Below are 18466 nucleotides of genomic sequence, written 5' to 3'. Positions count from 1 at the left end.
CTATATGTTTTTACATATCGAGAACAGATGAACAGGCCAATCAAGAAAAGTTATCTTGTGCCGTGATTCACCACAAGAAAATCTTTAACAAAGACAAAGTAACATAAATTACTCTGATTCTACCTACATAATCAAAACATGAATTTTGTGTATAGGTTGGTGAGCCATTAACATGCTAACATGGATTAAATAACATGTATGTATTATGGTTCTTTCATGACACTGGATATAACAAAACTTTTAAAATTTCACAGCAAGCTTAAATGAATATGTGCTACCGACATAGCAGAAGTTGCTTCCGACACTGCAATATGACCTAGTGCAATCTTTTTGAAGGCTGGCACTGATTGTAAACAGTATTATTTAGAATATCTGTACAGATACACCTTGATTTAATATCAAATCTAAAATCACTGACAGCCAAAACATTGGTAACAACAACTGTCCCAGTTAACTGAGAATGAGTGAGGTGCTTTAGCATGTCCAGGAAAGGGGGCAATGTGGCATGTTGGCGTGAATGGTACAAAGGAGGCCAAAAACTTGGCTTGCAGTTCATGTTTACTCAGCTGTTGATCATGAGTGAGAGAGTACAAACTGTTAGACTGGACAAGTATTTATAAATGTACAATTTATAATTCAAATTTTCTATTTTCTTAGGTGACTTCATCTCTTCAGAAGACATGGAAAAGACTATGAAACTGATCAAGTATATGGAGTATGCCTCACAACATAGGCAAATGTTTGATGAGGTGAGTGGAATGTGCTGTTGTCAATACTCCTCTCTTTTTCTTGAACTTCAGATGTGACTGCTGAAGATGTTTCACTACAAATGAAATGGCAGATCCATATTTCAATACATGAGTATTAAACGTCACATGGAACCCAAACAACAAATGTAATTAAAGCACAATTATCACTTATTTTTGACATGTAATATACATTGCTGATTGTGAAAAAACAAATAAACAAAATTATAAGCGTACAATGGCAAATCAAAAGTACAATACTTTCGGCTTGGGTTTACTTCCCTCGAAATGAAGTACCCGGCAGACCGAACCTGGTCATAGCAGGTGGGTGTGCACTCAATTGTAACAAAGACTTTTCACTGGCTGAAGGCTCATTATGTGTAATTATTTTAGAAATATGGTAAATTAATAAGAAAGATTTTTGATGGATAACAACTGCTTTTAGTGTATATGATGCAGTGTTTCATCAGTATGAATTCATACACCATTGTCAAGCAAGTGTGATGACAGTATAAGAATCCATACCGAAATGTTGCATCATGTACAACAGAAGAAGTTGTTATCCTTAAATAATGTACATAGAGATTTTGGGGTTTGTAAATACATGCTCTCTGCATTTGTGTTCAATCCAATCAACAAATACTGACATGGTGATCTACTGCGTGGCTGAAAGTTGTCCTCCATCCAAGTGCAAAGGAGAACTTGAAACTGAAAGTGCATTGATTTCCACCCGGTCCAGTTGTCCAGGAAAAATGGATGCAGTTTGTTTGCAACCTACAGACATAACAACATGTCATGTGTTCAAGTATCACACCTGCATAATCTGTGTGATCTGTGTAATTACATAATGTGACAGAGACAGTACCAAGGTGCACAAGTCATAAATCAATGTATTCTTTTTATGGTGTATAACCTGATGGATGTTATGTTCAAATTGCTTGTGGTTAATGATGGAAGTTGAAATAGACCGATCCAGTCAGGGCCGATAAGCCCCGCCCACTTCGTTTTTTGACGTTGGGGGCACAACCTCTGACAATGGCGCCACCTCCGGCGAAACGTACGTAATTGAGAACTGTGTTGATGAATTCTCTTTGTGGTACTTTGGTATCTGACGTTTGTGAATGATATTTAAAGGGGAAAGTTTTACTATTTTATTTTTAATATATCTTATTTGACAGACTTTAATTAGCGAGTGAAAATGAGTTATATGACCGATGAAAAATCGTCTCGGCCAACGGCTGCGTGTTGGAAGCATATTTTTTGTCGAAATAATTAATCTGTCTGGCATTTCACGTCCGGCTAAGATACTAGCAATGAAGTGAAACTGAAGAATGTTATTTTTTTTTTTACCTCTAGACTCCCAACGTAATTCTATAATAACCGGGATCACAACCACATGTTCAAGTTGCAGATCGTTTCGGTATCTATAAATAGATTGTCAACACTGCGCGAGGAGCCTTCAGTTCGATCTCTTATCCGATGTTCAAATTTAGTTCAATCACTTATGTGAAATCATGGGTTTATACCTTTGAGTAACAAACCAGGAAAATATTTCCATACTAGTAGAAACATACTCAGAAGCAAATATTCAGCAGCTAATCTTCAGTAAATCTCAATAAAATTTCCCTCTTCAAATCTGTACACCATACTAAAATGACACTTAACATATGGAAATATATTTTTTTAATCATCATATTCAATTTATTTTTCTGTGTGTACTTTGTTGTGGAATCCTAATTTACAATCTTTCACAATTCCTGGACTTCATGAACTGCTAGCGTTTATGTTCAGGTACATAACACCACCGTAACACTGAAGATCCAAGATACACTCTGCACCTGTACACTGACCCATCTTTCAGAAACAATAAAATCCCTGAACAGAGGATCCACAGTTACCAAAACAGTTAACCAGGTTTCTTCAGAGATAATTACTAATGGACATAAGGTGCAAAGGATATCTCCAAAATTCAAAGCATTTTGTCAAAAAAAGTACATATGTACATAAAAATAAATAATAATAATAAAATTACATATGTACATCATTGCTTCTTCAACAATGACGCTAGTAATCTTTGTTTTAGTATATCTGAGACCATATCCCCAGAGGACATAACACGAAATCTGATCTATTTCCTTTTCTGGAATACTTACTAATGTCATCAAAACATATTAAAGTTGTTTGAAAAAGTGGTAAAAGTCATAACAAAACTTTAGGAAAACGCCCTAAAGCATTCACATCCTGCAAACCAGTGTGCAATTTAAAATGAAGCTAATTTTTTCCAAATAACCATTCATCAACATAACCTTGAACAATTTGTCCATCTTGATATATAGTTCAGTAACAGCTTGTGTTAGAGGTTATAATGGGTATACTGAATATTTTGATTGTCCAATTGGTTTAAAGCAAGGTTGCATTCTTAGCCCCGTATTGTTTTCCTTTTTCATTAATGGATTATCAGATGACATATCTAGATATGGCAAATATGGAGTGCAGTTATTTCCCGACCTATTAGGAATAATGTTACTTATGTTTGCAATATATTTTTTCAATCATGGAACAGTACATTGAATAACAGTTCACGATACCATATGTACCGTGAGTTTAAAAGTCTGTTAACTCCAGAAAAATATTTATCATGTATATTGGACAAAAAGTTTCGAAATATTTTGACCAAATTCCGATGTGGATTATTAAGGCTAAAGTATAATGAAGGTAGATGGTTGAATGTTGAGGTTGCTGAACGTAGTTGCCCTCTGTGTAATCTAGGTGTAGAAGACGAGTACCATTTCATCTTTATATGTACTGAATATAACGCACTAAGATTAAAATACTTGCCATGTATATATCAGAAACAACCAAACTACTATAAATTTAAGTCTCTGTTATCAACGAACAATGAAACAATTTTAAGAAATTTATGTAAATATATCTATCATGCTTATAAAAGCAGGACAATCAAACTCCAATAATTTGTCTTCAAACCACAGGTTCGTACATTTTAACCATATATTTACATTTGTGTGTATATATGTTTATATAACAATGTTATATTTACAGTGACAAGAATCTGTTAATACAATCCACATGTACCATTAATATGTATACCCTGTAATAATTAACTCATATTTGTAACAATTGCGTGTATATTGTACATGGGCCTGTGGCCTACGTACGGAATAAAAATACTTGACTTGACTTGATAAACACCATTTTGGCTCAGTCATAAAACATTGGTAACCTCCTCAAAAGCTGGTGATTTCTAAGAATATCACATCAAATCTGTGTTAAATGTGTGTTTCAATATACATGAATAGTCAACTGTGATTTTGTAAGTTATTCTGTTACAAGACTGAATAATGCCTGACCAGGGTGTGGCCTAAACGTAGCATTTGTTGTTACCTTTTTTTTCAAACTCTCTGGATGTTGAAGTAACTTTTATATGAGTGACAATACGAGTAATCACTTTCAGACTAATCATATTAGCAAATATATTATTTTTTAAAAACATCTTAAAGGAGAAACTAAGTTACTAGGGAGCCAAGAAGCTAGAGCCAAGTTATTGCTCTGCCATGACATGTGTATAGTCTTGTCTAAGTATCCCCGATTCTGCTTTCAAACCACATGAATCAAATATGTCACTCAGTTTGGTATACTTATAATTGACTATATTACTATTTATTTTATTACCTTTCTACGTTTACTAAAGGATGCAAGATTCTTAAAAGATATCTTGCTATCATTTCCATTGAAGTAATTAAAATGACAGTTTTACTGACTGTATTATTCCAAAAGTGTACCATTGTACCACTCCTACATGAAAAAAATATATTGTAACAAAAATTAGAAACAAATAATATTCTCTTAGTTAAGAAATACAATTTGGTTTAATTCCCTCCAATATTCCAGAAAGTCACTAGACTATTCTTCTCGCATAGTTTTCGTCTCAATCCACATCTCTTTATGGAAATTCCGAAATATTTAAGGCATGGTTTTATAGACACTCATTTGAAATGCTTTTCATTTTTTGGATATTGCATGATAAACATCTGCTTACACTGTTCCTTTGAATAAAAAATATTACTCTTTAAATATTTTGCGCTATTAACAGATAGTGTACCCTTCAGATTGTGCTTTTTTCGAAACTTGACAACATCATAAAATGTGTGACAAATTTAAGAATATCTAAGATCGAAGGCAACCATATTATCACATTGTTTTTTAATTTAACACGTTTTGCCATGTTGGTCTTCCCTAACCGAAATCAGATCGCTATCAGATTTGTTTACATTGTGTCATGGCCCTCTCGCCCATCTCGTTTCAGCTTTATTGTCAAACCAAACCATTGCCCAGTATCTTTTCCTAAAAACATAAGCTATTGCCCCGACAACACCTCATACCTAAACGCATTCAACGTGGGTGGTCAAAGATGGATAAGTATAAAAATGTAATAGTAGGAACTAAAAACAAAACTCACCGAGACGGGTGCTTCTTCCAACGACGCCATGTTTTGCTGCGAGAGTTTCCGCTTGCGACCGAAAAATCTCCGGAGATGGCTGAGCGTGTTTCCAGTATTACCGACATTGCTTCCGATAGGGTCGATGGGTTTCTGTTATTACCGCTAAACTACCGATATTGCTGCAATTGTTTCGCGAGTGGGCTACTTTTGTTTACATTTGAGATGCAATTCCTTCAAATTTGCTGTAATTCCTTCAGTTACTTAGGGGGGCCTGAGCACGTGTCTAGCCAGAGTAAGTGTATAATCTGACATTATCAAAATAAGATTTGAATTACAGATTACAACATCCCCTTCTCCTTAAGCTTAAAACCTAACAACATGGAATGTGACAACGTGATACTAACAAGAGAAAATTGTTCTGCTGCAGAACAGAAAAATGATGTAATGCTAATGATAATGTAGCAGGGCAGTGAATGCACTAACGACAAACACACGCTATGGGTGTGAGCTATTGCCCGAGGAATCTTTATTTTTCGTGGTCAATAAGCCACCCTGAAATATTTACAGAAATAGTGATACAATGAATAGTACATAAAATCATCGATGTGCAATACATATATCATCAATGTGCAATACCTATTACTAACGGCTGTAAACAGACTAGCTAACATGAAATACACGATAAAGTTACGACTTATCTTATCGAGTGCATAACAAGACGTATATGAATAAACATTCTAAGTTAAACAAGGTCGTGAACTTGTTTACAAATTGTTTACACAATATATGCAGGGTAACTGATGTATATTACAGTTGTTAATGCAATGGATTTAGTTAATGGAATACATGGATAATAATGCAAACCAGAAATAAATGATTCAAACCATGAGCCTACCCTGTGGGTGAGACTGGGGTGATGACCAAGCACAGCAACAGTCTGTATCCCGAATATATCTGAATAAAATGTAATTATTATCATAACTAAGAGTAAGACGCTTAAAACTTGTGTGCTGTGTGAAATGCTGTATACATTGTATACACATACCTAAACGACAGAATTAAAATAGGACTACTCTACAACACATTCGAACTTAAATTTCTCATGCACGCAAGGGCAAAGATATAGAAAAGTTGTTAGTAATTACAAAAGAAACCTTACAACTGCTAAGCCTGGTTTAGCATATTTATGTTTATAGATAATGGATGACATTTAGGCAATATCAGACGCCTAGTTTACTTCAATAGAACATATTTAACTTATCACAACATATATGTGCAATGATATAAATATACAGAGATATATTAAACTAACCTGATTTGTCAAGTGTCTGTCAACTTGTCTGTGTGGTGACTTTGTGCAGAGTGCAGGCTATTAGACAAAAGTTTTAACTTGGAGGTTTAGGTTGGCCAATCAGTTGATCACGTCATGGCTTGGGTTAGTTAAGGGCTTGAGGGACACATGACCTATTAAGTAGCCTACAGATATACATATACAGAACAGAAAACATTAAAATAATAAAATCCCTATGTACATAGTTGTGTCTGCCACACACTTCCCCCCCTTCCTTGAAATGACGTCCTCGTCATTTGTTCTTTCCGGTGACCAGATCCAGTAGTGCATCAGAAAGACGTTTTGGTTGGCCCTCGAGCACCCCCTCCTCAATTAAAGAACTGAGATAGTTTGCTCAAGCTAACCAGTCTGGCTGCGTAACTGCAGAAAGTGCAAACTCGCCTCTGCTCTTCCAACTGTGTGGTCGTCTATCTCGAACAGATCTCCTTGGTCGAGGCTCTGGTTGCACTGGCACATCAGCAGCAGGTTCTCTGATGGGGCATCCACAGGCGGAACTGGAGTCTCAGTGTCTGACAGGACATCTGCCGGCTGAACTGGAGGTTCAGCGTCTGAAAGAACATCCACAGGTGGAACTGGAAATTCTTCTGAATGCTGTTCTTGTGATTCAGCATCTACAGTCTTCTCAGTTTCAAAATTGGCACGATCCGCATCCTCAGTATCTTCATTCAGCTTGTCTTCAAGTGGCCTGTCAGTTTGATACAAAACTGACCCTGAAGAATCTGAATGTTGAGTGGAGATATACACAATGTCTTCTCCTTCATCTACTCCATCTTCACTCCCTGTGCTGCCTGTGGTGTCGAACGGTTGGCTTTGGTTGTGGAGGCTTGCATTTTCTTGGCTTGGGCACTGGTGCTGAATGGGGAAGAGATCCAACAGGAAGTAATAAATTCCTATGCAAGGTTCTTGTCCGCCCTTGTCCATTCTCTTTACCAAGGACAAACACTGGTATGGATGGATTCGGTTGGTCCAAGATAACATAAATGTCTTGCTCCCATTTGTCAGCTAACTTATGCTTGCCATCAAATGCAACAACCTTCACAAGTACTCTGTCACCCTTTTCAAGAACTGCTGCTGTAGCTTTCTGGTCGTAGAGATTCTTGTTCCGGGACTGGGATTTCCTGGCAGCAATAGAGGCTATGTTATAGGCCTGGGTGAGACGATCTTTCAGTTCACTTGTATAACTGGCCATGGACTTCTGCTTGGCTGTCCCCATGTCAAGTCCAAAGGCTATGTCCACTGGGAGACGTGGATGGCGTCCATACATCAAAAAGAATGGTGCAAATCCTGTAGATTCATGGCGTGTGCAGTTGTATGCATGCACTAATGGTCCGACATGGGCTCGCCAATTCTTCTTACTGTCCGGATCAAGAGTGCCAAGCATGTTGCAGAGCGTCCTGTTGAAGCGTTCACACATTCCATTCCCCATAGGGTGGTATGGTGTAGTTCGCGACTTGTTGATCTTCAGTAGCTGACATAACTCCTGCATTAGTTTACCAGTGAAGTTGGGTCCTTGATCCGAGTGGATGCGCTTACGTATCCCATAATGTATGATGAAATTGTTGAAGAAAACTTCAGCAGCTGTCTTGGCCATCATGTTTTTGGTAAGGTAGGCCTGTGCATAACGGGTGAAGAGGTCAGTCACTACTAGAACATGTTGCTGTCCTCCTTTTGATGGTTCTAGAGTGAGAAAGTCCATGCACACAAGCTCTAGAGACTGTGATGTTTCTATGCTGACTAGTGGTGCTCTTCCTGTTGGTGTTTTACGATGCAAACATGGCACACATTGTTGAACATGGGCTTCTACATCCTTTGTCATTCCAGGCCAATAAAACCTGTCTTTGATAAGTGCCAAGGTTCTGTCTCTCCCTGGATGTCCCACATTGTCATGGAGACTTCGTAATGCAGCAGATCGACATCTGGTTGGAAGTACTAACTGTTCCTTTTCTTCTCCATCCTGGTTGGTGACCCGATAAAGAACACCTCGCTTCAGCTGAAAATGGTGGAAACTCTTCAAGAGCGTTGTCATCTCTTGATTCCCAAGAAACTGTGTCCTATCCGGTCTTGTTTTATTCCTGAGATGGTCAATTATGATAGCAAGCTCTTGATCTTTTGACTGAGTTCGTCTCCAGTCTCTGGCATTAAAGTCACATCTGTCTTCAGGTGTCTCCTCTTGTTCGTCAAAGTCAGGAGTGGAAAGAACCAAACTTTCAACAAGGTTAGGAACTTGCAATACATCACAGATAGCTCTAACCGAGTCCCTGTTTATCGCTTCCCATTGTACATGATCTTCTCTATGAGGTAATCTGGACATAATGTCAGCTTCAATATTGGATTTTCCTGATCTGTACTTGATGGTAAAGTTATAGTTGGCTAGAGAGGCTAACCAGCGATGTCCAGTAGCGTCTAGACGAGCAGTAGTTAGGACGTAGGTTAGCGGGTTGTTGTCAGTCATCACGACGAAGTCATTGCCATACAGATAATCGTGGAACTTTCCGGAAACTGACCACTTTAAGCACAAAAATTCTAACTTATGGGCAGAGTAGTTTCGTTCAGAAGGCTTCAATCCTCTACTTGCATATGCAATTTCCCATACATGGCCGTCCTGGTGCTGATAGAGTACATCCTCCCAAACCGTGAGTGCTTGCATCTATGTGTAGTTCAAAGGGCTTTGTGTAGTCAGCATACCCCAGAACTGGAGGCATAGAAAGGCATGTCTTGATCCTATCAAAGGCACGTTGCTGGTCCTGACCCCACTTGAAACCCATAGTCTTTGAGGTTTGTTTCCTTGATCTTTTGACAGTCTTTGGCATCAAGTCACACAGAGGTCTGGCAATGCTGGAAAAATTCTTCACAAATTTACGGTAATAAGCAGCAAATCTGAGAAACTTCCTAACTTCCTCAGGTGTTGATGGTGTAGGCCAGTTTTTTATCCTGTCCACCTTCTCTGGGTCTGCCTCAATACCCTCAGCGGAAACGATATATCCAACATATCTCACTCGACGTTTAAAAAACTTGCACTTTTTTGGAGCACGTTTGAGACCACATTCTTGAAGGCGCTTGAAAACCATCTCCAGACGTTGAATATGTTCCTCATAAGTCTTGGAAAAGATGATGAGGTCATCAAGGTAGATGAGGCAAATCTTCAGATGGAGACCCTCTAGACACTGTTCCATAAGACGCTGATACGTTGCTGGGGCATTGGAGAGTCCAAATGGCATTCTGTTATATTCAAAGAAGCCCAGAGGTCCAACAGTAAAGGCAGTCCTTTCCTTATGGCTCTCCTCAATCTCAACCTGGTGGTACCCACTCTCCATGTCCAGAACTGAGAAATAGGTCATACCTCCTAAATAGGAGCTCAATACGTAGTAGGGCACAAGCATCTTTGATGGTATGTCTATTCAGCTGTCTAAAATCTATACACATCCTCAAAGTTCCATTTTTCTCTCTTGCTAAGACGACATTAGATGCCCAAGGACTGTGAGATCTTCGGATGACTCCAGCAGACAACAGCTGTTGTAAGTGACTCCAAACCTCATCAAACATGGCTGGTGGTATTCGACGATGCCTCTGTTTGAAAGGATGGTCATCTGTTAAATCAATTCTGTGTAGAACAGCTGAAGAGTGGCCAAGGTCCTCTTCATGTTTGGAAAAAATATCTTTGAACCTCAGGATAACATCAAGGCCTTGCTCTATCTCCTGAGATGTCAAGTTCTCTTTCTCTATTCCCAATTGTTCAATCAGAGCCTCCTCATCTAAAGGTTGTCCACGTGGTGCTTCTTGTATGGTTACTGGTTGAAGTTCACAAAGTAACGATCGGGGAGGTATAACTATGGTACGGGTGGTGACATTGAAAACATGGACTTCAATTACATCTGGACTGTCCTTATCATAAGTGATGACGGTTGGAGCTATTTCAACATCAGAAGAAATGGAGGCCTGGGATGTGGGTTGAAGAAGGGCACATAGTCTAGGTGTCTTCAGTCCCTTGGTTACCTGACCCTTCACTACAATTCTACTATTAGGAGGGATCCAGACATTCTTCTCCTCAGTGCTCCTCACCAGTCCAAGTCTCCATTTGTTCTGTTCAAGCTCTTTTTCTCCTAGAGCAATAGTCCTGTAGGTTAAATACCATGGAGTCCGTGATGGGGCCTTCTGTAAAAACTTGTCTCCGTGTTGATTCCTGCAGGTATTCAATAAACAGTTTAAGATGTTTGTTCCTAGAAGCACTGGTACTCTGGCACTGTATCAAGTAGCAGGTACTACAAGAAATAAACATGGAATAGCATCAACATCAGTCCCTCCTCCGGTGAGTGTTACATCCACTTTGATGAATCCTTTATAGGGTAATGTCTCACCGCCAGCACACTCTATGTCCAGTATGTTTCCTAGTGGCTCTAAGGCAATGTGTTGTAACTGTTCCTCACAGTCGCTCCTGTGTCCAACATGGCTCGGACTGGTTTACCATCAAGTAGGATGTCATCTTCATTTGCACAACCAACCAATCCTTCAGGTACTCTGTTGGGGCTCTGAAGTAAGTCTAGAGGTGACCCCTGCCCATAGACCCTTGCCAGTTTAAAGGATGGCGGAGATGGTCTAGACGAACTCGACATCCAATTGCAATGTGTCCTGGGTAACCACATCGGAAGCAGACAACTTCCTGTGACCTTCGAGGATTAATGCTCTCATTTGATGGTGGTGGGTACTGGTTTCTTGGTGCACCAACTTGTGAATTAGGCTTAGGTAATGTAGGTCCAAATCGCCTATGATTAGAGTCCGTTCCTGTACCTCTGTAGTAAGAGTTAGCTGCATCACCTGTGCCTGGTTGCATTCTGTGATCCGTTCCTTTACCTGACCTTGAAGGCAAGTAAGGTCCTAATGGTGTAGCAATCCCATCCTGAGGGTCAGATGGTAAACTATGTTGGTATCTGCCTTTAGGGTAACTTTGTTGACTGGAGGCAAATGACTGGTGTTGGTAGACATGGGCCGTCTCCTGTTGCTTGATCTTCATATCTGAGACCTCACATTGTAACTGTTGGATGGCGGATGTCAGACTTTCAATATCTTTCTTTGTCACCATATTCGACTCGGCTGCCATCTTAGCAGTAGCTGTCCTATTCCTAGCTGATGGCACTGGATCTCTTCCCTGCTTCATGTCGTACTCAATCTCCCTCAAGGATATCCTTAGACCATCAAAAGATACACCCTTGAGTGATGGCCTAAGACCACCCCATAACATGTTCCTTAGCATGTCATCCTGATCCTGAAAAAAGATGGTGTGATGATCTGTGACTTTTGTTAACAGGTGTTCCAACCAGCATCCCCAAGTGGCCACGTCCTCAGTTTCACCTTGGGAGGCACTATAAAATTGAGCTAACAGAGCTTCCTTGCGTTGAACAGTACCATAAATACTGTAGAGCTTGTTCAGCAAATCCTGTCTTGAAGCCTTGGATCCTAATCTCATTGCTACTCTTGCTGCTTCTCCCTTCAAGGAATGCCTGATGGCCTGATCCATAACATCGGGGGTGTAGTTCGTTGATTTCAAGAGACAATCGACTTCATAAGTCCAAAGGTCAAATGAAGCGTCCTTGCCCTGAAAATCACCGCTAAACAAGGGTAGCTTTGGAAACTGATGGTAAGCTACAGCTACAGGCCTAACATCTGGTATTACTGGCTGAGGGGTATTGGTACCAGGAGGTACAGATGCCTCTTCCTCCTCTTTTGAGAGGACCTTCTTGGGAATACATTCCCTTAATTGAGGGTTTAAAATCATCAGGCGTGTCGGCCTTTGGGTGCATCCCAAGCCTCTTAAAGAGTGTGGCCATCCCTTCCAACTCTTCATCCTTGAACTCCATGGTTAACTGAGGTAGCAGAATTAAACAAAATTCAATTGCCCAACAACAAAATGAGGTAGCGTTCCCAGTTAAGATACCACTATGATATACAGTAACAAAGCGAACTTATGCTGTCCATATCAGAATAAAGGGAAACCGCAATGATATCTACATGTCAGCTGATATCAGTATAAAATAGTTCCCAAACTGCTATGGCGACAAAAGAACGATAGTCAGGGCTCCAAGAACGAGTGGAATGTCTGAAAAAGTTCAGAGACTAACATCGAACCAGTTTGAAGGCAAAACCCCCCACAATACAGGACGCTGTAAGAAATATATAAATATATACGCGAAAGGGCGAAGGAGTGAGTGGGTGAATTGTGTTTAACACCACTCCGAAACAGCGCAAGCTGTATAGGGAACTACCAAAGTAAGAAACCCAAGCAGGTGTACACAAGTTGGAGCTGACACATATTTAGGTATAAGACAATGCAAATCCCAAGTTGACAATGTGGATTTGCAAAAGCTAATACTAAAGCTACAACATAAGTATGTAGGACAATATGAGGGATTGGTAGGGGCAGATTAGTAAGAATGTCATGAAATATTTACAGAAATAGTGATACAATGAATAGTACATAAAATCATCGATGTGCAATACATATATCATCAATGTGCAAAACATATATCATCAATGTGCAATACCTATTACTAGCGGCTGTAAACAGACTAGCTAACATGAAATACACGATAAAGTTACGACCTATCTTATCGAGTGCATAACAAGACATATATGAATAAACATTCTAAGTTAAACAAGGTCGTGAACTTGTTTACAAATTGTTTACACAATACATGCATGGTAACTGATGTATATTACAGTTGTTAATGCAATGGATTTAGTTAATGGAATACATGGATAATAATGCAAACTGGAAATAAATGATTCAAACCATGAGCCTACCCTGTGGGTGAGACTGGGGTGACGACCAAGCACAGCAACAGTCTGTATCCCGAATATATCTGAATAAAATGTAATTATTATCATAACTAAGAGTAAGACGCTTAAAACTTGTGTGCTGTGTGAAATGCTGTATGCGTACATTGTATACACATACCTAAACGACAGAATTAAAATAGGACTACTCTACAACACATTCGAACTTAAATTTCTCATGCACGCAAGGGCAAAGATATAGAAAAGTTGTTAGTAATTACAAAAGAAACCTTACAACTGCTAAGCCTGGTTTAGCATATTTATGTTTATAGATAATGGATGACATTTAGGCAATATCAGACGCCTAGTTTACTTCAATAGAACATATTTAACTTATCACAACATATATGTGCAATGATATAAATATACAGAGATATATTAAACTAACCTGATTTGTCAAGTGTCTGTCAACTTGTCTGTGTGGTGACTTTGTGCAGAGTGCAAGCTATTAGACAAAAGATTTAACTTGGAGGTTTAGCTTGGCCACGTCAGTTGATCACGTCATGGCTTGGGCTTGTTAAGGGCTTGAGGGACACATGACCTATTAAGTAGCCTACAGATATACATATACAGAACAGAAAACATTAAAATAATAAAATCCCTATGTACATAGTTGTGTCTGCCACAATAAAAATCTATATTTTCAGGATATATGCAATACATGTTTCATTATAAAAGTTGCAGTTTCTATTTTGATCTATACGTGCAAGGAATAGTTACCTACATTTATAACTGTCTGCTTGTTTCTTTCATTAAACAATTATGCATGAACATGTCATTTACAAATGCATTCAGTTAGTGACATTACAGTTTATTATTTCAGTTTTAAAATATTGAGGCATTTTCACTGAAATAAAATAACTGTGAAACCTTAAAAGGGCATCGCAGGCAGGTTGCGAGAAATCACTTCCGTGTTTTACTTCCATTGAAATGTTAGCATGTTCTGTGTAAAGTCGGTGCAGTAGAGACAATTCTAATGTTCGCAGGTATCATTTAGAAGGTTATGAGTGTTTTGATACTAACCTTAGATCTCCGTCGCATATGGCTTGAATGTTTAGAGCCTGAAACCCCTTCCGACAAACATATGCTGCTTCCATGCATGCTTGTGGACGGACGATTGCAATTGGATTTCCTCGATGCAGCCAAACACATTGAGAACACCAGCAAGTGCATGAAAAAGCTGCTTGACTTCTCACTGTGAGGGTGCATCTTTAGGGAAACTAATAAGGTCTAGTTTCCACGACAAATAAGCCACAGCGTGGGTTGTTGTTCTTATCACAGTAAAGATAATATCAACTACAAGTCCTCGGTGCTAGGGGTGAAAGGTCATTATCGTTTATGTAAAGCCCATGGTGCGGATGAAAAACGATTGCAGCTTATTTAGGAGAAGAAAAAAGACTACATCAGTGAAGTTAAACACCTGTTAAAGATCAAGGTATGATTTGTAATTCCTCACGAACGAATCCTCTACATGGCCCATTTACAAGGAAGTACAGGTTAGGCTCCCCGGCTTTCATATCAACTTGATCAATATTGTACGTTTTCATAGACCAGATAGGATCTGTAGCACGTTTATGGGTGTCTTCCTCGTATTCACCTGGTTGATATAAATATCTAATGAGTGCATGATCTGGAATTTTTTTTTCTCTTTTACAGTGGGGTGCTGCTGCCTCCACTATAGTGGTTTTCATATGAATTGCGTCAACCTGTCTCTTATGGAGTAGTCGCGTTACTTCGTGTTTCATAAAATCAACCACCCGTGGAAGTCGTACTACCCACTCAGTGTTTGGTGGGGTCCTGCGGATGGGGGTATTCCCTGCTTCTAAGTCCCGTGAATATTGGTGTGCAAACAAATGTTCGGCTAAGGAGCGATTGAATCTCTCGACTACGGCTTGACTTAGACTCCTTATCACGACATTGTGTTTGGCTAGCAGTTGTGATATGGCACCCATGAATTCTCTACCCAGGTCGACTTGCAACTCAGAAGGGCACATCAGCGGACTTTGTTTGTATATGCGCTCAAAATCATGTGCTGCTTGTGTCGCATCCTTCGCAGTCAAGGATTTGGCTTCCTTGTAGCGACTGGCTACATCGATGACTGTCAGTGTGTACTTGAAGGTTTTACCTCTGATGGTGGCATGTGGAAGAATCAACAGGTCGGCTTGGTGAACTTTACTAGGGATATTGTTTACCTGAGGGTGTCGGGGTGTTATACCCTACTCCCTAGGCAATCTGTATTTCCTCCACTCTTTGTCTGGGGATGATGTAGTCAGACGGTATACTCAAGGAAAAGTCCAGTTTGGCGTTCAAGTCCTTTTATTTTTGGTATAGTTTTTCACAAACAAAGGTCCTCAAATATTTCCTAGTTTCTGGTCTAAGCACAACATTAGTTTACTATGTCCTGGAAGAACTTGTTGGTTTCTTGCACAACTTCTGATACTATAAGTTCATCTGAGCAATTCTCTCAATATACGGAGAGAACATCTCAAGTCAATGGTGGGGCCCAGGATCGCGCACCACTCACCTGACAACTAACAAAATAGAAGTCATGACAATTTAGGCTCCTCCCCCCGAAATAATGTCCTACGTCATACAAAAATGACTCATACCCAATCTTAATAATTAGTTACTTTCATTAGTCCCTTTCCGAGACTTTATCGGTACCATCAAATTCTTCCAGTATAAAATATCTTCGTTAATCAACTTTTAGCCATCCATCAACCAAACATTGACATATCTGACAAAATATCAAATAATATTTCAGACTGGTAGGCGCCAGAAGACACTTAAACAAATTATTTCCGATCCTCTGCGTGTCCCTTTTATTGACACACTGACCATTAGTATCCGAATGTCCATTTGCCTAATCATGTATGATCACAAAGTCCTAGTTTTATGTTACTTCAGAGAAATTGCCATTTCCCCCGAGAAAAGTGAATCCATAAAATTTGATTACTTGGTCAATGCACTTTCCCAGTACATTGACCCTTCCTAACTTGACTTCAATTTCTCCTTATATATTTATCAATGTTTTATAAACTTTCTAACTCTAAATGTCCTGGTTTTAATATGAATACCGAATTTTCTCCTGGGTTTATATCTCGTTGCAGATAAGTATACTTGCCATGTAGCTATATATTGCCATATAGTTTCTGTAACCCTGCTTTGGCTTTTTCTTTTGAAACGCGTGCGATTTTAGCTAATTTTTTAATAGCGTCTGCCCCTTCCCAACATCCAAGGCAGCTGTAGTAAACTTTCTCCATTATATTTCTGTTAGTTAAATATCTTTATGGGTTGGGGGACACCCCCTAGAGATCAAGGAATGACCGTAAGCTTAGGTATTGACACCATCCACGGCTGTCCATTGTTTTGTATCCATGGGTGATAGAGACCTCTTATTCAAAGTCAACCCGTATATCTTATGCCCGTCACTACGAAGTATGTTCATCTAGTGTTTGAACGTTTTTTTCTCAAATATGGCTTGAGGGTATGTTTGATATGTTGTTTTACCACATTCTTTTTCATGCCTTTAGCCTTTCTTATTTCAGTGAGGTCTGCTTTCTTGATAGAATACATCTTAGGTCTCAACCCCACTATTCAGCGATTGGTGTGCCAGCACATTCGTCTTTCATGTTACCTAAGATTGTCTTGTTAACTTGACTGTGCATAGGGTGGTCTCTTGGGTAATCGCTGGTGTCGTGTATGTGTATATTAGATTTCATATCCTCGTACACATCCTCGGTTTGAATCTCCATTAGCAATGAATCGGTATCCGTGTACAGCAACTCACACAGGGGGACACACCCCCACACCCATATCCAGATATTGTTTCTTAAACTCATTATGGTAGAAGTCATACATCAGATGTTTAGAAAGGTCTAGAATGCTCATACCGATTAAGTTTAATATGGCTCTTTTTCATATGTATGGCTGCCAAGTCATCATCGAATATAGCACTTCTATTGTACGCCGGGCTCGCTATCAGTTTCCTGAGTCTGTCTTCCTCACTCGACCTCACAAGGTTCACGTTGACATGTTTTCGTAAATTCTCCATTTTTTAACCGAATACAGAGTTGTTCATGAGTTTATTACCGAGTCCATGATACGCACCATTATCGCATTCACTCTTACTTTTCCATAGGTCTATGTAACAGTAATACACATCGCCATCGTCTATACTAAGCACTTCGTTACCGCTAATTTTTATGGTGGTCTTCTTGACTAAAGCACGACCCACATTATTCACGAGTTCACGTTTGTCGTTTTCTGAAGTCAGCATGATATTAAACACCAATCTTGCCATACCTGGAACTATGATGTTGTTCTGACCCAAATTTGGGAATCTAACCTCAAATAATTGGCCCTTGTCTATCTTGCTGTGATTATTTGTAATAGTAGCTGACTGATGCACAGCTTTGACGCCTAGTGGTTCTCTTAATCTTCGGAAAGGATTTAGCTTTCTACCGTATGACATTACTATATATTTATATAAATATAATTTTAAAAATATGGATGATTTTGAGATGGATAGTTTTGGATCTACCATCCCTCCTGATTTTGATGAAGATACTTCGTTTACTAATTCGTCATTGAGTAGCCAACTATTATGAACAACAGTAGATGATTATTACAATGAATTAAATAACGATGTTGAGTCTCAGGGTCGAGACTATTCTAATTTTACAATAGATGATAAAGGCATTCTATGTCTGAAGGATAACGGGGGATTGATATCATTAGCAGACGCAATAGAAAACCACTTGCCTTATCAACTCTCGCCAGTCGCCATTACCAATTTTATCCATGATAAGCTAAACATGTAGGATTATGGTGGCGCAAAACCTAAGATGGTGGAACCCCCATACCCCCGAAGGTCGTTCAAGATCTGCAAACTACAAGATCGGAACTGAGTAGCAGTGGTGACATAACACAGCATGCTACAGAAGCGTCAGACAGTATCGAAAAACTGTGGAATAGTTATTGGGATAAACCATTACCGGGATTTGCATTTCCAAAGAGGGAACTGTATGGCATTGACGAAACCTTGAAACATGTGCACAGAGAACTCGTGAACAACATGGG

At 39.3% G+C, this 18466-nt stretch overlaps 1 protein-coding gene and 1 pseudogene across 1 annotated transcript in view; one reads left to right on the top strand and one right to left on the bottom strand.

Annotated features, from left to right (window-relative positions):
* The window catches only part of LOC137258076 (paramyosin-like), a 258586-nt gene that overhangs the window by 179287 nt on the left and 60833 nt on the right, over positions 1-18466 (top strand). Inside the window, exon 6 of the mRNA XM_067795629.1 lies at positions 658-749. Within this exon, the coding sequence (XP_067651730.1) occupies positions 658-749 (92 nt within the window). The remainder of the gene's footprint in view (positions 1-657; positions 750-18466) is intronic.
* On the bottom strand, positions 11094-17438 carry LOC137258604 (uncharacterized; annotated as a pseudogene).

This window comes from Haliotis asinina, chromosome 12, assembly GCF_037392515.1.
Source record: "Haliotis asinina isolate JCU_RB_2024 chromosome 12, JCU_Hal_asi_v2, whole genome shotgun sequence".
NCBI classification, from domain to species: domain Eukaryota; kingdom Metazoa; phylum Mollusca; class Gastropoda; order Lepetellida; family Haliotidae; genus Haliotis; species Haliotis asinina.
This window is presented reverse-complemented; position numbering and strand designations above follow the sequence as displayed.